Below are 26,551 nucleotides of genomic sequence, written 5' to 3'. Positions count from 1 at the left end.
ATTGAGTGACATACTATTACAGTGAGTTTGATGGAGAATAGAAATCAGAGACTTGTTGACCGCCACTTGTTTACCAATACAAAGGATGAAAAGGTTCATTAAATTCAGTTTACTTCCTAGCTTCTTACTTCGATTGATCTTGATCGTTTACTCAGTTTATCATGATCGAAATCATAAGTTGAAGTATACTGATGTAGATTATCAAGTTTATTCTGATGCTGCGAAGTTCATCTTATCGTCATCATCATCAAGAATCGGTTCACCGTACGATCGGGATACATATCGTTATACACCTTTACTTGCAATCTTACTTTTACCTAATCATCTCTTACATCCACTTTGGGGTAAAGTTTTATTCTCATTATCTGATTTAGTGATCGGTTTAATCCTTTATCTTTTAATTCGATCCAAGAAGTCATCTCATTCGATTTTGATTATCAATTCACTTTGGCTTTTAAATCCAATCGTCGCTAATATTTCCACTCGTGGTTCAAGTGAATCGATCTTAGGTGTTTTGGTCATTAGTACTTTATACTTCTTTGAACGGAAAAGATTCATCACTTCTGCTATTCTACTCGGTTTAGCTGTACATTTTAAAATTTATCCTTTTATTTATGGTGCTAGTATTTGGAGTCATTTGGGATCTCATTCTAATGTGACTTCATTTGGTTATCGATGGGTATCCATCAATCAACCTCAATTTCAATTCGTTTTCATTGCGATCGGGACTCTATTCGGCTCAAGTGCTTTGATGTATCTAATGTATGTCATTCTTCATTTAACGTTATGCCAATCAAAACACGAATACTGAAATTTTGCTCAACACTTTTCACAGATGGGGTGATGAATACCTTCAAAATAGTTATTTGTATCATTTAAATAGACTTGATCATAGACATAACTTTTCACCTTATTTTTATCAAATCTATTTAAATTTCTTTAACTCTAATCCGATTTATGTTTTAAGATTTTTATCAAATCCTTTGATTAGTTTCTTACCTCAAATCAGTTTAAGTTTAGGACTTGGATTTTTATTTGGTTCGATTGATTTAAGATTTGCTTGGTTTATACAAACTTTAGGATTTGTTGGATTTAATAAAGTGGTGACATCTCAAGTAAGTTTATGGATTTCATTTATCTTTTGGATTTCATTGAGATAATGATTCTAAAGAGTTCAATAACTGATTTTCATGGGTTTTCATCACAGTATTTCTTATGGTATCTTTGGTTTATTCCACTGATTCTGGATCGGATTCATTTATCAAGATCACGTTTGATTTTCATGGTCTCAAGTTGGATTATCACTCAGGTTAGAATCTCATTTCTTTCCAAAAGTAATCAATGTCTTTAGATTTGATATTCATCATAGTTTTCTTATCTGATTACCATAGGCTCTATGGCTAAATCAAGCTTATCAATTGGAATTCATGGGAAAATCAGTTTTCAGAGAACTTTGGATGTTCAGTTTATTCTTCTTTATTTGTAATTCTTGGATTTTAGTTTGTTTGATCAAAGCTTATAAACCTATTGCTCATTCTAATCTTAAAATTGATTAAAGGTTGATCTAAATTCGTCTTTTACATGTGGAATCTTTCTTTATCTTTTTATCAAGAAGAAATCAAAAATAATCACATTGGAATTTATCTTCTATGATATTACAGCTGTTGTAAGATCTACTGGCAGATTTTGAGAGCTTTGTGTTGTTGCTAGATTTAATGTAGAGGTCAAAAACTCAAACAAGCCCTTTTGAGATTGATACCTCTACTGCCCATTGGTCCAATCTACACCAGGAAAATAGAATTCACTCTGAAAGTGATATAGTTTGAGTTTTTGACTTCAAAAGTTAAATCTGGCGACAACAATTTTTTACAAAAATCTGCCAGTAGATCTTACAACAGCTGTGATTCTTTGTGATTAAAGTTGAATGTATTGTAAACAAGTACAAAAGCATTTTATAAAACTGCACAAGAGAACAATGAAAATACTTCATTTTAAAAATCATTCTTGCATGCTTTAAAAGATAGTTCTACATAGATCAATGTCCAAAATGAGAAAACCTACTTCCACTGAGGATTAATCCAGGATTATTTTCAAGGTTTTCAATGATTGTTTTCTGTAGATGAATTAGATTGAGATATTGATTCTGGATTATGATTGGTAATAGTATCAAGAAAAGGTAGAGCTTTATTTTGTATTTATGATGATGATGATGATTTGGTGTGATAATCAGTTTCTGTTGCCAATTGACATGTGGTGTTCAAGGTCTGTTGGTGAAATATGCAATAATGTTGTTGTCCTTTTGTGAAGGGCCGGAGTGTGAAGGGACTCAGGGAGGGTGTGGGAGCAGATAGTTTCTCACTATCATGAAATGAAGCAATTACCAAAAGTCATGATTTTGTATGTCAGAAGACGTCAAAATTAAACTGTTGATTGCCAAGTTTTCCCTCCATGACCTTGAGATACCCTGATATGTGATATTATTACTGGGTACTCAACGTTGTATATACTTTGCTGTATATGATTTTTTTTTTCTTTTGTCACAACTACAGACCACTAGGGAAAACTATTTTTGTGGTTTAAAAGTACATATATTTGAGCTTCAATAAAAAAACACTTTTCCTGGGTTGCATAAAGTTGCTAAAAAGCACAAAAAAACACATTTTTATTTTTTTTGGCAGAAAAAAAAAGTATGTTAACTTGGGTCCATAAGTATCTAGCTTTAAGTTTGAGGACCTGTTGCATACTTTTCCTGTGGGAAATCTTTGTTGCAGCCGGGTAAACTTCACATACCAACAAAATATACTTTTGCCGGGTTGTGTATAGTCCAGTTGTGAAGAAAACCAAAAGAACTATTTACAGAAAACATATGTACAGAAAACTATATACAACTTTAAGTACCGTAATCACACTAAATGCAGATTTGTCTCTTGATTGCATATTTGGTCCCATTTTAGCCCTGTGAATGTTTTGCTCATGAAGAAATAAAAGAGTTCAATGTCAGCCTGAGCCCCAAAACCAACACCCCAAGGTTCCCCCAAGCCCCAAACCCTCGGGGTGTAGGTTTGGTCAGGCTTTTTGGGACCCCAATACATTGGGGGGCCTGTAGGGTTTGGGGGCGGGGGTGGCCTACTCCTCAAACCCCCAATATTATCCGTGGGGATCCCCAGCTACCCGCGGGTTTCAGGCCTCTGGGATAGGGGTTGGGGGGCTTCTGAGAGTTGGGTTTTGATTGGGTCGGGGTATGGTTTGGGCCCAGGGGTGCTCATTGGATATTGGTTTAGGGTGCGGGTAGGCCATTACCCGTGTTCTTTGGGTTGGGGCTCAGGCTGAGTCCAATGCTGATTGGCTATTAACACAAATATAGCAATTTGGGGTACCTGGACAGACAGGTGGAAGTGTGAGACCTATTGGAACTCAAACATAGTTGGCGGAAAAGATCAACACTTATACCTGGACAACAAGGTGGAAGTGTGAGTTCTAGTGGAACTTAAAGTGGATAGCTGGCCAAGAAGAACATCACTTTTATGTACCGGCATGCAGTAGTGCAAGAAAAAAAGGAAGGGAATCTGAGTATTCATGTTCCAAACAGTTGTCTTGAGTTCAATCAGGATAAAATGAACCTAATAAAAGAAAGGAAAACATGTAAAGCAGATTTACATGGACAGACAGGTGGAAGTGTAAGCTCTATTGGAACTCAAAGCATACATATGGTTGGCAGAAAAGATCAATCCTGCAGTAATGCAGGATGAAAAGGTAGGCAACTATTGTAGATGAGTGAGCTGGGTCTATGTACTAAAGTAAAGAAGTAGAAGTCATAAGACTTAATCTGAGTAGTCACATTCCTAATGGTGAGGACCATACATACTCAGAACTCAAGAGGGGACAAGTATATAAGACCAACATTTGAAAAGATAAAACAACAAATAACTCTGACAAAAATGTAGGCTAGACCAAAGGAGACAAATACACAGAAAACAAGAGACATTATTTCAGTTAATCCCAAAAAGAGATTATTATAACTACTGCCAATTCCATATTGGTCTTGATGCATCTATATGTCTTGATTGAGAGACATTTCAAGCTCCATACTACACTAGAGAGGAAACTAAATAAAACCATCTGATAATTTCTTGAAACATTTATACCCATCACATTAATCACTACTGACATATCACATTTGTGAACCCTGATGTACTTGAGCATTTCCAACTTTTTACCATAACAAGAGACTGCCTGATACAAAAGAAAGAACCTGTTTAGCTCATGGGTATATTGGATTGCAAAAGAATGTAACCAGTTCTAAGTTACCTTGAGGAATTGGGGCAAAACATCAATCAAGCTGGTTTTCTAAATCTTCTATTGTACAGAGAGATCCTCATAGGGTTCATTCAAATCTGGAAGCATGCTGCTGAATTTTTCAACACATGAGGTATATTCCCATGGTTTATTGAGATCAAATAAATGAATATGGCCATCTTGTGGTAATGTTGGCCCAGGAACTGGTGTAATTGATGAAAGTGGTGGTTTGTTCAAATGGTAAATATCACTTGTATACCCTCCAAGCCCAATACCTTCAACATCTATCTGACCCAATATGATTTTCTTACCACCAGTATTTGATTCTTGGATGGCTTCTGGCTCTTTGAGACTTGAAATTTTGTGGTGAAATGTGTTTTGTGGTTCAACTGTTGAGGGGTGCATGGGGGCAAAAATTTGGGTGGGCCATTGACTCACACTGCCAAGGGATGAATTCACAAGTTTATTTGTCCTTTGTTTCTTTTTTACTCCAATAGAAACAGATCTATCAGAATGCATCAAAGTGTCTTCAACTGGTTTTCTCTTTTGAGGAGAGGTTTGTGAAGATGTGTGGTCTGTTGTGTGCTCTACCAAAAGCTTTTTGTTGGAAGTGATTGAGTTTGGGTACCGGCTAGATCTTTTTCTAGGGACCTCAAAGTTCATCCTGTCAGAATTTGTGATCATTGTTTCAGCAGAAGTCAAGCCCTTGGAGGCATGTGGCTGGCCTTCAAGTGCATAGTCAGAGTGAACAAAATTCCTTCCAAATGTACTATGATCATTTTTAGATTGTTCTGGCATTCTGTGTCTATGTCTTATGACTTCTTTCATTGCTGTAGATTGGGATACCATGGTTTCTTTTTCTTGATCCATTTCAAGTGCATAATCCTTTGAACTGTTCTCGGAATATTTTGGCATATGGTCATATAATTTGTTCAACCTCTGTGAAGATATCAAATGATTAAAATAAACCCGGCCAAGCTCAAATTGCATCCGCTGGTTAGTCTTTTCCTGCTTGTTTTTTAGTCCAGTTGAACTGTAGCACATTGTGGACCAATAGTACATCATGAATTGTGCTCTGGTGCATCTTATACCAGGATCATTTGAAGAAGACTGGCTCTTCACAGCCTCTTCAAGAACTTCTCCAAGCCTCCTGATCAACAGATAAAACATAACAGTATTTTCTATTTGTCTTTCAAATTTTGTTGGTTCAAATTTGTTTGCAATAACTGTCAATACAGATCTCAAAATTTGCCATAATATCAACTTTTCTGAAGATTTAGGTGGATCAAGGTTGGTGACTAGATTTATTGTCCTTGCAATGTGCCTCCACATCTGATTATGCTGTGGGTTGTCTTTGTTTGTTTTCCCCTTGATTTTACGGTACCCACTCATATCTCTCACCTTTCCTGGTAAAGTAGTACCCTTTTTTGAAGTACTTCTTGAAATTTTAGACAGCTCAGATGCAATTCCAACATGGTCAGCACTAAAGGACTTCCAGGATTTGATAATGTCAGCTTTGATATTTTCTGAGATCTCTCCATCAATTTTGAAATGGATTCCAAAGAGGGGAAATTTCAATGGCCTAGTTTTGTCATGTGGTTCATTGAGCAGGTGTTTTTGAAGAATGTGGACATCAGAAACATTTCTTCCAAAGAATTTCTTCAAAGATCTAAAGCTAATTTTACTATCAACTTTCTTGATCAAATTGATGTCCTGGATAGCTGCAGAAGCTAGTACTTCAATCTTCTCAATCAGCTTCATATAACACATGTAATGGCTTGCATATCCAACTTGAGCTACTTTTGGGATTGTTTTCTTCCATTCATATTGTATTTGATTGACTGACGAGTGGAGACCAATTCCATGGTTTATGTTGAACCATTCCATCAATAAGTGCCATCCAAGAAAAGGCATGCTAGCATCCATGAATGGATCAATCATATTCCTGGACAAGGATGTATTATCAAAGTAAGTGACCTTGAAATGTTTTTTTACATCCTCTGGGAGAAATTCTATCTCTTCATGGGTGCTTTCCGGCAAATGTACCTTCAGCAGTTGAATAAGGTAATACATCACAATTGCAAGAGGTTTGTTGGCCTTGTGCTCTGACCACTCAACAGCATCCCTATGAAGATTCATTCTTTGGTCAGAAGTGGTTTTCATCATTTTGTTGGCCAAGTCCTCAACTCTTTTCTGGTAAGTAGAAGAATTCCTATTATGTCTTGTCACTATATCAATTGTCCTTAGATCTCTCCAAGCATTGAGATGGTCTTCTTGCAAGAGTTTCTTGTCAACAGAAAGTAGTTTTATTTCTCCTAAGAATTTGAATGCCAAGAAGTCAATTTTACTTCCCTTAGCTTGCATTTTAGACATTTTAGGTGAATTTTACTGACCAGTCTTTGGTGCTTCTGTTACATTGTCAGATTCTAACAATTCCACCTCTCTGACTCCATTTTCTACCAAACCAAGAATCCAGCCAATTTGAAGTAAGCTGATATATGCTATAGCAAAGAATAAATTATTTGCCAGATGCATCTCAATTATAATAAGTAGATTAACTTAGTTGGATGGTTAGGTACAATTGAGCTTTGTAGTTTGCAGGCTTTTCTTTCTGATGAGTTTTAGTTCAGGGGGTAGCACTAAAATTTCAATCTAGATTTCTATGATCAGTTGATCCACCCAAACTCCTTGATGGATACAGGTCTTCAAACACTGTATCACATCTGAAACACAATCCTTCTCAAAGGTCCACTACAAGTGACATATCTTGTTTTGAACTCTGTTGTACAAATATGGTCATTTGCCCCAATTTTCACATCACATCAGATATCTTGAAATTCTTCTGCTGTACATTCATGAAGTTAGTTCTGTTTCAACAAGCAGATTGACTGATTGATCAGAGGATGTAAAGTTGTTGAATTCTCTTTGTAAAACCAAGTCTGTTGGTCCAAGTAATCATGATGTTTCAAAATAGGTATTTTGATTAGGAAATGAAGTACAGGACTTGACATTCTCATGTTGATAAAAAAGATACACTCATCAGAAAAGTTGTGTACAACAAGAGATAAAATTGACCAAAATATTGTCAACTTGGACCTGCTTTTGCAATACAAAATCTGTGACTGGTTACTGGTAATAGTAGTAAGTAACTTGTTGTTTACATGCAATACAAAATCTGTAACTGGTTACTGGTAATAGTAGTAGGTAACTTGTTGTTTACAGATTGGAATATTGGGAATATAGGTACATCAAGTAAAAAGGCTATTGTGTTATCAGGTTGGGTTGTGATGTCTATTTTACCACTTGGTAAAATGACATCATTGTGATCCTTTTGATAGTTCACATCCTTTTTTCTATCTCTTGTTTACCTTATTCCGTCTAAATTTACATTTCTTTAGGTTTCTAGTATTTTTCAAAGGTATTCATCAAAGTATTTTCAAAGCCCTCCCACCACACCCATCTTTATCAAGCAGCTGTTTTAAGATTAATCCTAAGTCTCATTCTTTATTTCTTATTTTATATTGGTTGCTGTAGTAGTCAGTCTATTTTGTGTAGAAGTTATAGATTTATTGTTCTGATACTTGTTGTTCAATTCTCAATGTTAGTTTATTTTATATTTTATATTTTATATTTTATATTTTACATTTTTATATTTTATATATACAGTTTTATTGTTTTAGTTTTTGTTATAATTGTACCGCTAGCCACCCTGTAGGGTGTAGGTTTGGTTTGATGACAATAAGGGGTGTCAAGTTCAACTTTTTTACGGTAAAAACCGTAAAAAACTTTCCCGTCATAGCACAAATTTACGCAAAATTTACGAGAACGGGAAAGTTTTATCTATCCCGTTCTCGCATAAACGTAAACAGATAAGTTTACAACATAGCTTTGAAGACTTAAATTTGACCGTTTCACTCTTGGAAAGAGGTGTGCTTGATAGTGGATGCAAGGACAACCTTGCATCCTCTTACCAGCAGTTTTGTCATTACCGTGTGGAAGATCGAGGCGAAAACGTAAAAAAGCCTTGCTCGTGGTTTACAAGCAATGATAAAAACTCGGGAAACTTTTTTTACAGTTAAAACATAAAAACTTTCCCGTCTCATAGTTTTTTTGCTGTAAAAATTTGAACTTGATACCCCTTAATGTAACAAAAACGTTTCACCCAGTTTCTGAAAGTTCAGTTCAATATTATCGTGAGTACATGACAATATTTCAAAAAAAAGGCTTGTACACGAGATGTCCTTCATGTCCAGCCTAGGTTTTGAACACTTTCTGATCATTTCCATTTGTCAACAATACATCAACATTGTTCTTTGAATCTGGCCAAAGCTGCCATAGGAGTGTGGGAATAACAAAAGGAAACTGACTTATGACCAAGTAGATGAATTCAAAAGTTGCAAAAAGACTGCGCATCTCAGAGGATGCTTGGCTGACTCCACTGGGGCTCGAACCCAGGACAACATGCGAACACAATGTTAAGCAGGCGCTCTACCAACTGAGCTATAGTGCCATGATGTTTTTCGGTCTCGGTACTACTTCGTCCCGGGTGTGCCAAACACCGGGTCGTAACATTAGATTTCAGTGCTGGGTCAAATTCTTTCCAAAGCCAATCGAACATCCAAAGTATATAAGAAACACCAAGATGGAAAAAGAAGAAGAACAGCTTGAGTCTGAGTCAGCAAGGATTATCAAAAACGAACCATCCAACCCAATCCCACTCTCATTCCCTGCCATTCTCATCAATCCTCGTCTCAAGCATCTCACTCAACCGAACACCAGAAGACCAAATCAACGTCAAACTACAACTACATCAGCTACTTCCCGTGCTCAAAATCAAGGTCGACGACGACTCAACAGACTGGAAAATGGTCAATCTTTGTGTCCTTTGCATCGTGAAATCAAAGCTTACTTTGGATTCGTGTCTGTACTTTGTATCACCAGCCAATTTCTCTTCGAATCCCCACGTTATACGACCAACTCTAGCAGATTATCAACTTCAAAAACTTGTCACGCGTCCTACGTTTCCAGCACCTCCGCCACCTCAGTTTCCAATCTCACTGATCGCTCCTGGAAGAGAAGCAATCGAGGTTGACCCACCTTCAGCTGCATTTGGTTCATTTAATCGTTCCTTGAAAGGAATACGTAAGAATATCAGAAGATTGGTATTCGGACCTCGTGCTTGCAATTCGAATGTTGATAAACAATTCACCGGCGGAAGAGTCGCAGAGATCCTCAAGCTTGTTGATGAACAACTTTCGGACTGGATTCGTACGAGTGCAGTATGGCTGCCAGAGGAGTTGAATGATGGTTTACACAACACACGGGTCATAGATCCAACAATCTATCCATCTTCCGATCTAGTCTCGTCCCGATCAGTAGATGTGGAGCACACACCTCAGCCAACAATAGTAGAATTATTGCGTTCGCCTCATAAGGTTACTTGGGATATCCCTGATCCCTTTGCTCGATACTTGGTACACGCGGTCGCTCGATATTATGGTATTGTCTCTTTCGCTCGTCAAATATCACGGCCTACTCAAGCCCCACAGCGACTGGTAGTGATGGTGAGAGCACATCTGCCAACGAGGCAAGGCATGCGTCAAGACGGGCGACAATCTCTTGATACTCCACCTACCACTGACCTTGGTAGTGAATTATCGACTGCCGAGCTATCTGACTTTCTTTCGTCTACCGATGATGAGCATGACCCACTAATCCATCAGACTCCGGCCCCTCGTCCCCCGCCGATCCCAACATCCCAACTACTACTCTCACCCACCCCCGAACCAATGAAGACCCCGGTTCGTGCTATCGTTGTGGATTCTGATGATGGTGACAATTCTTCACGATGTGCTTCAGACACAGATGAACTTGAATCACATCTTTCAGATTCGGGTTTTCTACTACCTAAGCCACCTAGCGACTCTGATATAACACCACGAGGAAAGCCAAGTTGGCTTCGCGCCTCACTATCTCAGACTCCAGTCCCATCTACGTCTGTAATGGAAGCCTCACGTAGGAGTCCAGAGCCGGCCGCTCGCCTCAAGCTCAAACAACAGCAGCACCAAGATTCTAAAAAAACCAAGGTTCAACTTACTGATTATTCAGTACCTAAGAAATCATTCATGCAATGGATTCAAGGAGATATCTAAGCTTTTCATGAACTTTTTGTAATGGCCTTTTGGTTCACTTTGGTTTCATTTTGATTGGTACTGTGGGCTTTTCTCATGAGCTTCAATTTGATTTGGCTCCTAGCTGTTTTTATACAGCGGCTTTGTTGATATGTAGATCGGTATGATTGATAGATGTGAATGAGAAACAATCGTAAACATTTGTAACATTGGCTCAGGGAACATTCATCACCTTTTCACTGCATACATTCCAGTCAAATCATTTCACAAGAAATCTAATGTAGCGCACTTCATTGTTCAAACAACTGTGGCAATAGCCTCAATCTCAACTAATACATCTTTCGGTAATCTAGAGACCTAGAGAAACCGGACAAAACTGTGTAAGCGGGTCTAGCAAGCTTTACAATCGAAGAAATGGTACAAACCTCAACACAACTTCGAGCCGGTTTGTGATCAGCAAAAGTGCGAGCATATACTTCATTGATAGTTCCAAAGCTGTTCATATCCTTGATGAAGACTGTAGTCTTGACTACTGATTCAACGGAGGATCCAGAAGCAGCAAGGACGGCTTTCAAGTTTTTGAGGCATTGTTCCTGTTGATCAAAGCAAGACAATTATTACACAATGGAAAAAGGAAGTTTGGAATTGCGAAAAGTGAAGATGATACGCACGGTTTGAGCAGCTACATCACCGTTTGATCCCACTACTGACATCGTACTAGGGTCAAGTGGGATACAACCGCTGATGAAAACCAGTCCTGTACCAGTCTTGATCGCTTGAGCTATAACGCAAAACATTTTTGGTCAATATCCATCACATTCTGTTCACGTATGTGATTATCTGAAGAGGTAAAAAAAATCCTCACAATAAGGTCCGATTGCGCTTGGAGCATCAGATGTAGAGACCACTGAGTTTGATGTTTGAACCATTTTGGTATTGCTGAATGTACGGTATTGATGAAGTGAACGTTTGAAGGTATTTGAAGAGATGGCAACGGATCTGATTGTAGGAAGCAATGGAATCATCTTCAACTCAAGTACTCACTCGAGTTTTTTCCCGTTTTGCTCTACCTGTGATCGGAATGAGGTTCATTTGAATGAAAGGCTTGTGATACTTGGGTTGAGTCTCGTGAAACATTTCATGACATGCTTTAGTAGTTGATCAAAAGAGTGACACTTGATGAATGAAACTTGAGATTTTTTGCAACTTGACCTCCGAGTCCCCCGTAGATGACTGTGACTTTGGATATGCAAGGCCCTCAACTGCATAAATCACAGGTGTACCTGCAAGAAGTTGTTTGTTCTCTTCATCCCAATAGCAACATGTTGCAAAAAACAATGTGTGTCAAATTCATCTACATGTCTTTCCTCGAATTTGCATTGTAGCCTCGTCAACATTGCCCTCCAAATTATGGAATCCGATACAAAAGCTCACCAGAGATTTCCGAGTAAGCATTTAACCCAGAGAAGTTCACACTTGCTAAGTACAAGATACTCCAAAAGATAAATCCGGAGCAAAGAGCCCTCATTAAGCGGCTGAGCGTGCGGCCAAAGTTGTTGATGATGCTGCCGGATCTGTTGAACATGAAGTTGATCTCCTTCGGAATATCCAATTTGAGACTTGGATGATAGAATATCGAGGTGAATATTCAAAAGAAGTTATCCGTATTCTGAAGGGTCTTGTCAACGATGAACGTTCAGATACGAAACAACATTTACGTCTACTCAAAACGTCTCGATCACATCCCATACGGTCCATTGGGTACTTGTGGTTTGAATGATGAGAAAAATTTGGGCTATGCCTGCAATGCCGGGAAACAAAGCAGCTGCTTCAGTGCCAATCGTATCTCCACCACAAAGAATTCAAGATGCACCTGTCTTGGGGCAAGCTTTTTCTTCCCCGCCATCCAAGGAGCTTACCTGGGTTCCTGGAGGCTCCAAATTGCAAAGGTCAGAAATGAACCAGAAGACAACATAAACATCTGCAAAGAGTGAATTTGGCATTTTTCAGCTCCAGTACAATCTGGACAAATCATTTAAATGCCATTCAACTAGTCTTTCCCTTCCAAAAAAAATAATGTCTAGTATTTTGGACTCAATATATCAACTTTTATTGTCTTTAAACATTTACAGTCCACAAACATTGCAAGATGTAAAAATTTTGTGCTTCAGGGTTATTGTCTTCATAAAATCATCTCTAATTCATCAAGGTGTTTCTGATTTGGTGGGATGTCTCTTATGTATTAGAATTTAGATCTCAACCAATCGAGGTAATTATGATACCCATGTAAATTCATCTGAATCATTTTCAGTCAAACTTCATTCCTCATTCAAGCTGAGATTTCCCTTTTTGATACTTGTTTGTATCTTTATCTTGATAACTTGGTCAAATTGTGGTTTGTGTCAATCTGATGCGCAAGCTGTGTGGCTTGTGGGTCTATCCATTGAAGGATGCTCATGTGCTCTTCTAGAATGTGAAGAAAGGCTGATATGCAAAAGTTTGGGTAATTGAATTGTAGAGGAGTAGAGGGCTTCAGTCCGCCTTGCTTTGAAGCTTGAAAAATCCTCATCTTCATGACAAGGCTCGAGTACCACCTTACAAGAGAGGTATCTTCCTAGTAAGCATGAACAATCACATCTAAAAAACTCCTTCAGGGGATAATTCACAGCCTTCTGTTCTCAAAGTTCACTTTGCTCAACTTTCTTAAGGCGCGTTCACTTAAGGAATTTCTGACCAGAAATCACATTCTGTATGATGATACCATCATTCTGTAACAGTGTGTATAAGTTGAACCAAAAGATGTGCTTGCATGTCAAAACATTTATTCTCCTTTCCATCACCCTGACTCTTGGCTCAAGATTTTTATGTGTGCCAAATATGATTGCACAAATGGGGTAGCCACAAGCTTCTGTTATGCGTGTTCAAAGACTATGGCACGTGTAATTACATATTCCAATCAAATGATCCTAGAAACACGTCCTTGTAATGGTGCAATTGGTTATCCACTGCTCTTGATTGGACGCAAGAATCATGAATATATTAAGGGGTTTCAAGTTACAAATTTTTTTACGTTTTTTTTTACAAACGGTCAAGTTTTTTGCAACAACGTAAAATTTTAAACTTGACCGTCCGTAAAAATCCAGCATGTTGGATGATTACGGTTGTAAAATGAAAGTTGACCATTTCAGATACCCGAGCTCTTTATGACCAACCTTGTAATGAGATATCACTTGTTGAACAAGTGAATCAATTTTAATCCATGCCTACTTGACCTTTTCGAAGGTCTCAAAAACCATTTGAAACCCGTTTTCCAGATGGTTCAAACATCACAAAGAAAAAAACTATTCACACTGCTGAAGAGCTTCTTCAAATAGCCGAAGAAGATGAAGATGACAAAATGATGGAAGAAGAAATACTTGGTGAACATATTGTTCCAACATTTGGCGATATCCTGTTCGATGACGATGAAGAGATGGCCTTCTTGACCGATCTCCTCTTCAACGATGTCGACGATGCCGAAGATCTCTTGGAAATCCTGGAAAACCTCCGTTACCATGATGCACGGTGGAAGATGCCATTCGAAATGGACTTCAGTTTAAATGACCTACTTCGTGATCGAGAAGCAGAGTTTTGACAATCAATGAGAACTTCTCACGCCGGCTTCTACGCCATTCTGGAAGTCATCCAAGGTCATGAGATCTTCATGTCGACTAGTCGAAACCCACAGCCTCCTCCGATAATTCAACTTGCTCTTACTCTCGAGCGGCTTGGAAGTAACGGTACAGGTTGCTCTGTACGCCGTCTGGGTAGGGATTATAAGAGATCCATGGGGGCCATTGTCAACTGTACTCGAAGGTGTCTGACCGCCATCGATGACCTATGTACTCACTACATACAGTGGCCTAATGAGCAAAGGCAAGAAGAAATTTCGACAGTAATGGCTCTTGAAGGATTTCCAGGATGTGTTGGGTTCGTCGATGGAACCAACATTCCTCTGTATCAACGGCCTGGACTTGATGGAGAGACGTTCTTCGATCGAAAGAAGAGGTACTCGCTGAACTGTCAAGTGGTCGTGGATTGTGATCGTCGGATCATTGGTCTATACAGTGGATGGCCTGGTTCGTGCCATGATCAAAAAGTGTTTTCATCAATGTCACTCTCAACAGATCCAGACGAATTCTTTTCTGATGGTAAGTATGTTTTCTCTTTCTTTCTCCTCTGTATTTCTTTAAAAACATTCTGACGCATATCACTATTTAATTAGATGAATACTTATTAGGTGACTCGGCATACAAAATCACAAATACAGTTGTTTCAACTTATAAGGCGCCAGCATCAAGACTCGAGAGAAATTCACTCTTCAATACACTGGTTGCTATAGCTCGAATTCGAAATGAACACGGCATCGGCATCTGGAAAGAGAGATTTGGATCTCTTCAAGGCCTGCGATTAAGGCTTGATCGCGATGAGGACATGCCATTCATACTGATATGGATCAAAGTATGTGCAATCCTCAGTAATATGCTTGCGGACTTAGGTGATCAGTGGGAGGAGGAATTCGAAGATGATTACATACATGATAATTATGAAGTAGCTGCTGTTCTTGAGATGGAACTAGATCCTACTGATCCAATTGGAGTTCTGCGTCGAGAACTTGTGAGGGATCATGCAATTTCTTTCAATGAAGATTCTTAACAATTGTTTTACAGTAGACCTGATTAATGTTCACCTCAATCTCTCTGTTATGATCATTTACACAATCCAAACCTAATGATAATTTTAATTTCAAAACAAATTTTGATTTTGACTATATCAAGTCTGATACAAAGGAAATATAAGCGCAGTCATACAAAGAGAGATAAGTTGAATATTTGCTTGGAAAAGATTTCTTTTGGGAATAGTTAACATACATCAGAATAGTTAAGATACATCACTTGGAAAATAAAAGTTGAATATTTGCTTGGAAAAGAATTCTTTTTGGAATAGTTAACATACATCACTTGGAAAATAAAAGTTCCATATATTCTTTGATCTCTTGAATAGACATTCCTTTGACTTGACATGCTTCCATCACTTCACGAAGAGTTTTGATTCTTTCTTGTTCAGCTCGGTCCTCTTCAGCTTGAACTAATCTCGAATTTTCTTTGTTGAACTTTTCTCTCTCCCAGTTGATGTTCTTGTCAGCAAGTTCGCTTTCAAGTTGAGCTTTTTTAGCGTCCGCACTCTGAGAATCTAGACGGGCTGCTTCATATTTCTCTTTATCCCATTTCAAAGCATTCTCAGCTATGTTGGCTTGAGATCTAAGCTGATTTTCTTCATTTCGCTTCTTCTCTTCGGTCTTGCGATCAAAAAACTCAAATCTCTTCTCATCTCGATCTTTGACAAGCGCCGCTACTGGTGCTTTGCGGCGGCCGGGATTAGGATCGACAGCAGGTAAGGGTTTCATTGGTCGATTTCCAACTGGTTCAGCGCCTCGCTTGCGCTTCTTCGCCGTCCTGGTAGCCTTTCTAATTGATTGTGCTCCATCTTCATTTGCTGATTGCAGATCGGATTCAGGATTGGGTGATTCAGGATGAGGTAAATCAGGAGTGGGTGATTCAGGATGAGGTAACTCAGGATTGGGCGATTCAGGATGAGGTAAATCAGGAGTTGAAGATCGAAAGTAGTTATCATGATCTTCATTATGTTCAAGTTCAGGCAGCGGTAATTCAAGTCTTCCATCTGAACTTCCTGACAAGATTTCATCGTTTTCTTCGCCTTCAAAGTCCATCAAATCATCAAGTGGTGGTGGAGATCGATCAGGTAACAGATCTTCAAGGTTGTTTTGAGGTGCCAACGTCGTTGCTTTTGGGTTGTAATGAAACTCGGCATCCAAGTTTGGATCAATGACCGAGTCCTCTAGAGTTGGATTGTGAGAATTGATTGATAGGTCCTTAGATTGAACCGTATCGAGTATCGCATGAGGAGTTATATTAGCTTTGTGACCGTAAATGTCGTGGATCATCTGGAATCTTGGGCACATCTGTTCCTTCTTTTTCTCAGTTGTATCAATGCCATTTTCATAATCTTTATCGAGTAAACCTGAACCCGTACTCCTGTCAAAGTATCGTTTTGTTTTGATGTATTTGTCTTTGATCGTTCTCCATCTCTTCATCATTCCAGGACCGTTGAGTTTCATTTTGTTGGTTGCACGAGCTGATGACTTCTTGTTCCGATTGTTATGAAATACATTCATCAAGGTTGCCAGAGTTTCCCAACAGCCTGCTCGAGTCGTTCCATCCACGGCGGTTATGCTGCCAGAGCCGAAGAGGCAATCTTGGTTTTCTTGCATGGCCATCAATCCGAGCAGGTGATCCAAGTCATCATTGTCAAAGCGTGGGCTGTTGTAAGCAGTTTCTTTCAGTTCAGTTTCTTCAGATTCAATATCTTTGTTTGTAACTGCCACTTTTGGCTTCGAGGATTGCTTAGATTGGGTGGCGACAATAGCTGGCTTAGATTGGGTGGCGACGATAGCTGGCTTAGATTGGGTGGCGACGATAGCTGGCTTAGATTCCGAGGCGAAGATAGCTGGCTTAGATTGAGGAACCTTCACTTTAGGTCGCTTAGGTGGTTGAGGTTTGGAGGTACTAGCAGAGGTCTCGCGAGTTCTTGCAGTCTCTTTAGATTGTCGAACTTGAAGTGCTGTGGGTTTTTGTCCAGGTAACAAGCCACAGTCCGCTGCAATCTGATCCTTTGATCGTCGTGGCATCCTTCAAATAGATATCAAGACATTGATTAGAAAGGACCTCCATTCTTCGTTCATGATTCTCTTTTACTTACTTAATATGGACTTGAACACATTTGATTGCCTCAAAGCCTTGATTGAAAGAAACAAAGATTCAAAAATGATTTCAATTGAATATTATTGAATAGATGTTGGTGAAAGTTGGATCGTAATAGAAATCGAGGATGAGAAGGAAGAGTGGTTTGATTAATAGTTGGTGGTCAACCGGTTCAAAGTGAAATGGTCAACAGGGTTAAAGTGAGTTTGCGGTCACGGGGTGTTTTGGTCTTCCAAACTGGAGTACCGGGGTCAAATCTGGTCAAAACTTGACCGGATTGTTTTCGTAAAGCGTATATTTACGTATATTTACGCTAATTTTAAAACGGCAGACGTAAAAAGGTCTGCCGTTTTAAAATTATTTTACGTAAAATTTACAACAACGGGAAAGTTTTTTGAGCGTATAATTGCGTAAAATTTCGAACTTGAAACCCCTTATTAGGGGGGCTCAAGTCAAATTTTTTTACTACTTTCATCATAAAAAACTTTTCCCAAATTCATAAAATTTACGCAAAATTTTATGAAATTGGGAAATGTTATACGACATCCCAAATTTTTTTAAGCAGCAAATTTGCGTAAATTTGCTGCTCAGAAGGAGATCCGAAAGAAAAAAAAATTGGTCCTTTTTACGAATTGGGAGAAGTTTTTACGGTACCGTACCGTAAAAAACTTTCCCCATTTTTTACGAAAAGGTCGCAAAGATTTTGACTTGAGCCCCCTTATTATGAAGATCATGCCATTTTACAAATTTTGACAAGCCTGAGGCTGCAGTAACTTTTGATCCGTCGACAGGGCAGACCCGACGAGTACACGTTCTAGGTTCCGAATCCGAAAACGCGGAACGCAAACTAGCGTCGGGTTTCCAGTTTGTGTGCATTTCAAGTTTTGACTTATCCAGTGGACCCTAGTGTAGTAGTGGACCATCCAAAGCCATCCAAGCATCATTACCGCCTCAACGTCAAATGTCCAATAACTTACTCGAAGCTTATCGGTTAGCTGTTCCAATTCCTGAGGTCTTCCTGATTCCTGACTTCATCACTGAGGCAGAAGAAAGTTATCTATCTGAAAAGGTTGGTCGCGGGTTCGGCCTTCGACGTCCCTTGGGGTTAAAAACTCGACCTCCAATGACAAGTCGTCACTGATCATCAATGCATTCGTTGCTTCCAAACTGCTCCCTCGTTCTTCATTGTCTCATATATGTATGTGGACTGAAGTCAGATAGATGAAGTTGGTAATTCAAATATAGTATTCCAACCCAATGGCTCGTCTTCACTACGAGCCGGTGGTTGGCAGCGCGTTAAACAAAGAAGGTCGGTTCGTATATCTATGCGGCACTTCCTTCTCTTCTACAAAAGCGAGATGTTGATTCTTCCTTCCTTGCGATGATTCGTCCCCCTTATTAGATCGATGCATTGGGGAGGTACTCTGACCGCAAAGGGGCGGTTGATTCCCAGAGCCTTACCGCCATTCATGACGCAACAATGGCCCAACGTCTTTGAACGCATCTCGAAACTAGGCATATTCAATGATTTTGAGTCTCCAGACGACAAACTCATTCGACCAAACCATTGTCTCGTGAATGAATATATCGGAGCGGAAGCAGATGGTATACTGCCTCACCAAGAGTTTGTCCCCTTGATCGAAATCATCTTCAGTCTTGTTTGACTTGTCTGCTTCCGCATTTCATTTCTAGAATGATTTGTGGCATAAGGTATTACATTAACTTACTTGAATTTTCCCCTTTTCCCATTCGATAGTGGTCCAGCATATTTGCCGATTGTCGCCACTTTATCATTAGAATCGCATACAATCTACGACTTTCATTCTTATCTCGATGATGACTCTATCACATCACAGAGTCTGACGACAAGCTCTCTGGCTGTCCCTTCCCTCGTTGTTCAACCTACATCCGATGACCCAATTTGCAGTAGCGATATCAGCAAAGGCCGCACTATATCTCCCGATCCTATCTTTTCAATCTTTGTCCCTCGTCGGTCCCTGATTATCCTCCGGTCACGCTGTTATACTGATCTTCTTCACGCCATACCGAATAGAAGATTTGATGGATTGTATACCGATCTATCTCGTTGTCTTAACTGGAAACCCGAAGCTGTTCTGTGTTGCTCTCTTTCAGATTCATCTGAACCTCAACTAGAACGTACTCGTCGGGTTAGCTTAACCTGTCGACGGGTCAAAAAAGTCATTACAGGCTTGTCAAAATTTGTAAAATAGCATGTTCTTCATATCATGATCCTTGAATCCCTCAGGAGCATTGGATAATCAATTACGCCATCACAAGGACATTTTTTGAGATCATTTGATCGGAATATGCAATTACACATGACATAGTCTCTGACGACGCATAACAGAAGCTCGCGGCTACCCCATTCGTCTAATAGTCTTGGACAAACGAATGAATTCTGAGCCAAGAGTCAGGTAATGAGCAGGGGTCAAAAAAGAAAGAATAAACAAAGACTTGTGCATCTAAAGCCCAAGTTTTCTCATTTTCGTCTTTCAGTTGTGCATGTTTTGACCCGTAAGTACCTCAATGATTGCTTATGCACAATTCTACGGAATGAAGGTATGATGCTTTGGGGAAGGTTGAAATATTGGAGTTCAAGAACAGAAGAAAAACTTTGAGTTTTCTCCTTCAAGAACCTCTCAAACAAGATTATTCATGCTTGCTAGGCAGAGATGACATTGCCACTTGTTTCACAGGTTCTTTTGTAAGGTAGTATTCAAGGCTCGTCATGAAGATGAGCACTCTTCTACCAACTTACTTACCTAAGCATTTGTATGTCAGTATTCTTCACACTATAGAGTCAGACGCGCACATAGACATCCTGAGCAGATAGACCCATAAGGCACACACCTCATATGCATACTCGAGGTATTTGGGTGAAATTTGGGAGCCGTGCATAAATTTGATCAAATCATCAAAAAAATAAGGATATGAATGAAGAACAAGTACTGTGCTAAAGCAAGTTTTGCTGATGGATAGCTATCTCAATCATCTCAATTGGCCAAGATCCACTACATAAACATTACCACACCATATCAGAAAGAAACCAAGCCTTGAAAGTAAAGATAAGTATATAAGGACAATAACTCCAAAGCACAAAAACTGTACATCTTACAATGTTGGTGGACTGTAAAAGTGTCAAGACAATAAAAGTTGCTCTCAAGTTTAAAATACTATAAACTGGTTTTTTGAAGGGAAAAACAAAATATCATTCGAAAGGTTTTTCAGATGCTTAAGCTGAAAAACACCAAATTGACTCTTCGCAGAAATTTACCTGTATTTCGGTTCAACTAGACCCTGGAAATTCGGAGCCTTCATGAGAATAATGGTTTTCCAACGCTGTCAGGGACACTATTGGCGACGGTAAGCTTCTTAGATTGCGGTGAAAAAGTAGTTTGCCCAGAGACAGCCACACCTCGATTTTTTCGTAGTGGAGATATGATAGGATTTGAAGCAGCTACTTGGTCTTCGGGCATTACAGGCATATTTCGAAGTTTCCTTATCAAATCCAAACCGTAAGTACCCGATGATATGGGATGTGATCGAGACGTTTCGAGTATACGTAAATAATGTTGTGCATTTGAACCTCCATTTTGAACAAAACCCTTCAGAATATGCACGACTTCTTCTAAATGTTCACTACGACCTTCTATCACCAAAGTCTCGAAATAAATATTGCGAAGGAGATCGACTCCATGTTCATCAGATCCGGTAGCATGATCAAGAGCTTTGGCCGCACGCTCAGCCGCTTTAATGAGGGTTCTTCGCTCTAGATTGATATTTTGGAGTGTCTTGTACTCAGCAACTGTGAATTTCTCTGAGTGGTATGCCAATCCAGCCCAATCTGCTTGGCGGGTGCTTGATCGGAAATCTCTAGTGAGCTTTTCTATGGGATTCCATTCAACGAGAACTGGCTCTCCTAACATTCTCGCAAACTCGAGGTACTTTTGCTCTTCTGAAAATTGATCTGGTGGTTAAATTCAATCGAACCAGAGCTGTTTGAGTCCCTTGTGATTTTCAACGCAAGCTTGCCCAACATAAGTAAGAATCTAGAGAAAAGAAACAACTGACAATCTATCCATCTCCAGGCTGCATGTACTTCATGAAGTTGTGGTACCGGCTGTCGAAGTCTTCTCAAATCCGACAAAGAAGGCCGAGGTGGTAGACTGGCACCAGTCAAAGCCGCGGGTTTCTCAGTTAAAGACGTTATCGGCTGCTGCTGATTTAAAGAGTTTAGCCTTTTTTCTAGGGGTTTGAGATACGGGAGTAGTTCTGGATCTTGAAGTTCTGCTTCAAACAACTTGTTCAATATAAAAATTTCGGATCGAATGTCTGCTCCACCTCCTGCTCTTTCTTCCAAGTGATCCATTGCCTGGTCCAGGGCGATGCGAAGATTCTGGTATAATTCCGGGAGTCTTATCTTCGAGATATATTTTCTGACCTTCGGACTTAGTCTAAGGAGGGTTGTGGAGCGTTGTCTGGCGGTTCTCATATCGGCCAGTGTCGCGGCCAAAGCCCCATCTTCTCCCCAACTTTTGGTCCTCATGACGCCGGCGAGGACCTCTTCATAACCTGCATGTGCTGATTATAGACGAACAACAAGTAAGCTTGAGCCCAGCAGTTTTCTCTTGTGATAAAGAAGCTATTCCTGATTTTACTCAAGACAGAGTGCTTACCAATATTCCAATTGTCGCTCAAGTCGGAATTCAATCCAAACAGAAGTTTTCCTTCCATTTGACGCATTTTGACTGCTAGTGAGACCTTCAATGACTTGGGTTGTACAAAAGTTCGAGTGGCTTTGGATCCATCGACACTTTCACCAGCACCAGTGGCTGCTGACACTCCAGCTGCGGATAATTCCCCACCGACGGCTTGCACACAGAGCTCGGGACTTTGACGACATTCAGATATCTCTATCGTAGACTTTACAATGTTCGCATGGTGAGTCTCATCAATCCCAGCAGAGCTTTGATGAGCCACATTCATCACTTCCGGGACCGAAGGTGCAATGACCCTGTCAAGTGAAAAAAGCCACACTAGGCTATATATCATGAAGTGCATGAGCACATTGGTGGTGGTCATGGTGGTAAGGGAATGAGCGTCCAATAAATAACTGGGGAATGTGGAGTGATCGGGTGACTTCAAACTTCAAAGGGAGCGATGAAAAACAGCGGCAGATTTAGGGAGGCCAAGAAAGGTTCAGAGACAGGGGATAGAGGTATGTCCGCCTTTGACTACTAGAGATTGTCTTCCTGCAAGCTTCTTCTTTCAGATCGATTGGTCCATCGGAATCCTTTATCAAAGCTAAATGTTTCGGCTTGTGGTGGTACCTCACATGTCGGGCTTAAAGTCAATGCTTTTCAACGATGACATACATAGTAGAAGCGTGTTTGGGGTACATGGTTTGCCTCAAGTAGCATTCCTCTTGATTTTTCCTCGTTGAAAAGTGTGTGTGAACTCAATTAACTTACTCATCAAGACGTAAGACACAAACAAGAGGCAAAAAAGGCTAATGAGTCAAGCTTGACTTAACCCGATTCAGTCAAACATCCCAGTGAAAAATGTAGCACCATTAACCCAGAGGCATCATAAATAGAAATCATTCTCACATCAGCAAGAAAGTAAACTGTTTCAATCAGAGTAGAGACGACTAAAATGGATAATGGTGAAGCACACAAGCTGTGTGAGTTGCAAATTTTACGGATTGAGAATGTGTAAAGACAATGAATCGGTTTCTTGATTCGAAGACTGACAATGATATACAATGTGACTTTCTTGAAAGGGATAGACTAATGAAGTGTCATTCAAATGACTTTTTCAGGCGAGTCCTAAACTGAAACACAACAGATGTACTTTTGGGAGGATGTATCCTAATTCCCGATTCCTGTCTGGCCTTTGAAAATCAAAGCCTTCAGGAAGATCTTGCGTTACTGATTCTAACAGCCAATCTTAACTCGTGGTGGCGGTAAGATCCTCTGTTGGGCGTTAAGAGATAGTTTGTGCTGAAGATACGGCCGGGTTTGAAGCAGCTGCTGGCTTTTTGGGAACCGGAGGCGTTCGACGCAAACTCAACAGCCTCGAATCCCACGTCTTTTGTGCGATGGCCGAATCGGGGGATCGGATGGCTTCGAGTAGATCCAAGTAAGCTTTTGCCTTCTCACTGCCATGCTCAATAGAACCTTTTAAAAGATGCACAACTTCTTCTGAATGATCACTAACACCTTCTATCGTCAAAGTTTCGAATTGAATGTTCCGAAGGAAATCCACTTCTCCTTTATCGGTTCCAGGAGGATAAAAACCAGCTTTAGTCCGACGATAGGCAGCTTTGATGAGTGCTCTTCGCTGTAGATCAATCTCCTCAAGTGTTTTGTAATCGGAAACTTTGAACTTCTCTGGGTGGAATTCCTGGTCAAACCAGGCCGACTGTTGGGTGCTTTCTTTGAACTCTCTCGTGAGCTTTTCGATAGGACTCCATTCATCGATCACTGGGGTTTTTAAATTTCTCATATGTTCGAGAATCTTTTGTTCTGCTAGAAATTGATCTGGTAATTGAATTTCACCCCCAAAAAAATGCTTGAGTTCCTTGTTATTTTTGATCATAAGCTAACCCGAGCTAGAGAAAAGAAACAAAATCAATCTTACAATTCATCCATCCCCAGATGTGACCTGATTCTAGTTTTGGTGTTAGTTGTCGAAGTTTGTTCAAATCCGAGAAAGAAGGGCGAGGTGGTATATTTGTATTGATCAAGCTCTGGGGCTTCTCAGTGGACGGCTTTGGTGGATACTTCTTATATAAGGAGTCTAGCTTTTCTTTGGAGAGTTTCAGATACGGAAGTAGTTCAGGATCTTGAAGTTCTGCTTTAAACAATTTGTCTAATATAAATATTTTGGCCTCGACGTCTACTCCACCTCTATTACTAGCTATCAGATGATCCAATATCTGATCAAGAGCGCTGCCAAGATTTTGGTATAATTTTGGTAGTGCTGTCTTCGAGATATGTCTTCTGACTTCCGGACTTAGTCCAATGATACTCGTGGAGCGTTGTCTGGCGGTCTTCATATCGGCCAGTGTCGTGGCCACAACCCCTCCGTCTCCCCAATTTTGGGATCTCATGACCTCAGCGAGGACCTCTTCATAATTTGCATGTGCTGATTGCAGGGAAACATTATGTAAGCTTCAGATTCCAAAATAGAGCCTGAGGTGAGAAAGAGGACTTACCGATATTCCAATTGTCTCTTAATTTGGGAAAGAACCCAAACAGAAGTTTTCCTTCGATCCGACGCATTTTCAGTACTATTGAGACTTTCCACGACTTGGATGGTTCCAAAGTTCGAAGAACTGAGTATTCATTGGGCTTTAAGCTTTGACCAGCACCACTGCTTGCTGACGTTCTAGCTATCGGCGATTTCCTATCAAGGAATGACCCACATCCTTCGAGGTTTCGACGACATGGTTGAGAATGAGGTAGTCTTTCACCAGATATCTCTATTGTAGACTTTACAGCCCCCGCATCGTGAGTCTCAGCAATTCCTGAGGAGCTATCATGTACCAAATCGAGAATTCCTGCGGGCGAAGGTGCAATGATGGTACGAGATGAAAGGAGCCACATAAGGCTGTACATCATGAAGTGCAGGAGCACATTGGTGGTGGTCATGGTGATGAGAAAAGAAGCGTCTGATCAATGATTGTGAAATGTGGATGGAGGAATGGGTGACTATGAAGGTCGAACGAATCGATGACTTGGGATGGTTGAGAAATGGTGGTGTCGCATGGACTGCTTGGGAATTGATCCATCTTTAACCTGACCTTGAGTTCTTCCAAGCCTTCCTTTCCAGATTGATTGGCCCACTGAGATATTTTACCAAAGTCGAACGTTTCAGGTTGTGTTAGTCCCTGACATGTCGCGCTTGAGGGCGAAGACGCATGCAAACAACGAAGTTTTGAGATCGTCCGAAAGGGTGCAAGTGTTTAAATTAAATATCCACAGCGAAAACGAAGATCCCTGAACAAATCGAATGTCCAGAGTTTTATAACAGCTCAAGAGTCAGGCTCAGAAGTCAGGGTGCTTCACGCCAGCAGACGTGGCGGGAACGGTTCTGTCCTAGTCTCCAGAGTCCAGATGCACCTTATAACCCCTTAATAACTCACATCATCAATGCCGTCTCTTGGCTGCAGTGTAACCTTAGTCTTGGGCATTTGAATATCATCAACACACAGCCACCAAAAGACTTATTGGTATCTAACGCTCAACTTTTTGACAAAGCTTTCAACCATTTATGATAAAATATATACTTGATTTTTTATATAAATTTCTTTTGCTTTCTTATCAAATTTTTAAAACAAAAATCAAAATTGTAACCAAAAAAAAAACCCAAGTACAATACAATTCCAATCAATACTTTTTGTTTCTTTTTTCTTTCTTATATCAATTGATCAAACATTCAATGATCATTCTCAATAGAAAAAAAAAGATATAAACTTTTCTATCATCAATATCATCATGAATAAAGAAAAAGAACCAGAGAGTGAGAGAGAGATGATAACCAGAAAGAGAAAAAGAGTCAAAGAAAAAAAACCCAGAAAAATAGCGAAAAAAATCGATTGAGAGAGAAAAAACAAGATAGATGAAGAAAAAACAAACGTAGAGAAAAATATAAACTTGATGATTTTTGTGAACAAAAAAACAGAGATTTGAGTAATAACAATATTTTACGATCTTTATCTTTCATTTCTACTACTACTATTACTACCTCCTCCTCTATTACCACTGCCATTACCATTAGGATTACCCCAATATTGATGTGCTGATCCTCGGATCTTTGCTCTACCTCTACCACCACTACTACCACCATACGTAGCTGGTATAGAAGAAGACATAGAAGCCGGTGCTCTTGGAACACCTATCATTCCACCAAAAAAAAGTCATGTTAATAATCAGTACACAAGCAAGTTTGGTAAGAAAACAACTTACGATGTGAAGAAGGACTTAGTGATGGTCCTTCATATCTAGCTCTTTCATTTCGAATCCCACTACTTCTAGGTCCAATAGGAACAGAGGTCGGATGAGGTGGACCAGGCCCTGAAGTGGTACTCCCTACAATCGAACCACGTCCAGAACTTGACGTGTTTCTAGGAGGAAATGGATGGGGTACGTTGGTTCGAGTTGGGACACTCTCGGGTCTACTTGGTTGAGGTTCGGCACTACTGCGACGAGGTGGCCAATTTGCTCGATGGGTTGCGGAGGTAGTGTGAGTGGTCGTAGCGGTAGTAGCAGTAGTCAT

At 39.9% G+C, this 26,551-nt stretch overlaps 8 protein-coding genes across 8 annotated transcripts; 3 read left to right on the top strand and 5 right to left on the bottom strand.

The window, feature by feature from the left end:
• Positions 1 to 72: 72 nt before the first annotated feature.
• Positions 73 to 1,556, top strand: MELLADRAFT_50132 (family 50 glycosyltransferase; the record flags this gene model as incomplete). Its single annotated transcript, XM_007415393.1, has 4 exons — positions 73 to 762; positions 836 to 1,115; positions 1,208 to 1,309; positions 1,392 to 1,556. 4 exons carry the CDS (start codon positions 86 to 88, stop codon positions 1,554 to 1,556), a joined length of 1,224 nt encoding a protein of 407 aa, XP_007415455.1.
• A 2,800-nt stretch (positions 1,557 to 4,356) lies between these two features.
• On the bottom strand, positions 4,357 to 6,669 carry MELLADRAFT_111080 (uncharacterized protein; the record flags this gene model as incomplete). The annotated part of the gene is made up of 1 exon (XM_007415316.1): positions 4,357 to 6,669. The coding sequence occupies one exon, from the start codon at positions 6,667 to 6,669 to the stop codon at positions 4,357 to 4,359; it is 2,313 nt and encodes a 770-aa protein (XP_007415378.1).
• Positions 6,670 to 8,927: 2,258 nt separating this feature from the next.
• MELLADRAFT_73010 (uncharacterized protein) lies at positions 8,928 to 10,688 on the top strand (the record flags this gene model as incomplete). The annotated part of the gene is made up of 2 exons (XM_007415394.1): positions 8,928 to 9,164; positions 9,238 to 10,688. The coding sequence occupies 2 exons, from the start codon at positions 8,939 to 8,941 to the stop codon at positions 10,446 to 10,448; spliced, it is 1,437 nt and encodes a 478-aa protein (XP_007415456.1).
• Positions 10,689 to 10,724: 36 nt separating this feature from the next.
• Positions 10,725 to 11,356, bottom strand: MELLADRAFT_111078 (uncharacterized protein; the record flags this gene model as incomplete). The annotated part of the gene is made up of 4 exons (XM_007415315.1): positions 10,725 to 10,784; positions 10,853 to 11,020; positions 11,099 to 11,208; positions 11,293 to 11,356. 4 exons carry the CDS (start codon positions 11,354 to 11,356, stop codon positions 10,725 to 10,727), a joined length of 402 nt encoding a protein of 133 aa, XP_007415377.1.
• Positions 11,357 to 18,209: 6,853 nt separating this feature from the next.
• Positions 18,210 to 19,479, top strand: MELLADRAFT_92555 (uncharacterized protein; the record flags this gene model as incomplete). Its single annotated transcript, XM_007415395.1, has 4 exons — positions 18,210 to 18,317; positions 18,466 to 18,557; positions 18,651 to 18,872; positions 19,005 to 19,479. 4 exons carry the CDS (start codon positions 18,210 to 18,212, stop codon positions 19,477 to 19,479), a joined length of 897 nt encoding a protein of 298 aa, XP_007415457.1.
• A 789-nt stretch (positions 19,480 to 20,268) lies between these two features.
• MELLADRAFT_73009 (uncharacterized protein) lies at positions 20,269 to 20,952 on the bottom strand (the record flags this gene model as incomplete). Its single annotated transcript, XM_007415314.1, has 1 exon — positions 20,269 to 20,952. One exon carries the CDS (start codon positions 20,752 to 20,754, stop codon positions 20,584 to 20,586), a length of 171 nt encoding a protein of 56 aa, XP_007415376.1.
• A 2,302-nt stretch (positions 20,953 to 23,254) lies between these two features.
• Positions 23,255 to 24,967, bottom strand: MELLADRAFT_79041 (uncharacterized protein; the record flags this gene model as incomplete). The annotated part of the gene is made up of 3 exons (XM_007415313.1): positions 23,255 to 23,872; positions 23,898 to 24,418; positions 24,489 to 24,967. The coding sequence occupies 3 exons, from the start codon at positions 24,922 to 24,924 to the stop codon at positions 23,255 to 23,257; spliced, it is 1,575 nt and encodes a 524-aa protein (XP_007415375.1).
• A 1,021-nt stretch (positions 24,968 to 25,988) lies between these two features.
• On the bottom strand, positions 25,989 to 26,551 carry MELLADRAFT_92553 (uncharacterized protein; the record flags this gene model as incomplete). The annotated part of the gene is made up of 2 exons (XM_007415312.1): positions 25,989 to 26,170; positions 26,242 to 26,551. 2 exons carry the CDS (start codon positions 26,549 to 26,551, stop codon positions 25,989 to 25,991), a joined length of 492 nt encoding a protein of 163 aa, XP_007415374.1.

Source organism: Melampsora larici-populina, assembly GCF_000204055.1.
Source record: "Melampsora larici-populina 98AG31 unplaced genomic scaffold MELLAscaffold_50, whole genome shotgun sequence".
Taxonomy (NCBI): domain Eukaryota; kingdom Fungi; phylum Basidiomycota; class Pucciniomycetes; order Pucciniales; family Melampsoraceae; genus Melampsora; species Melampsora laricis-populina.
Note: the sequence above shows the minus strand (reverse complement) of the source record. Positions and strands in the feature narration are given on the sequence as shown.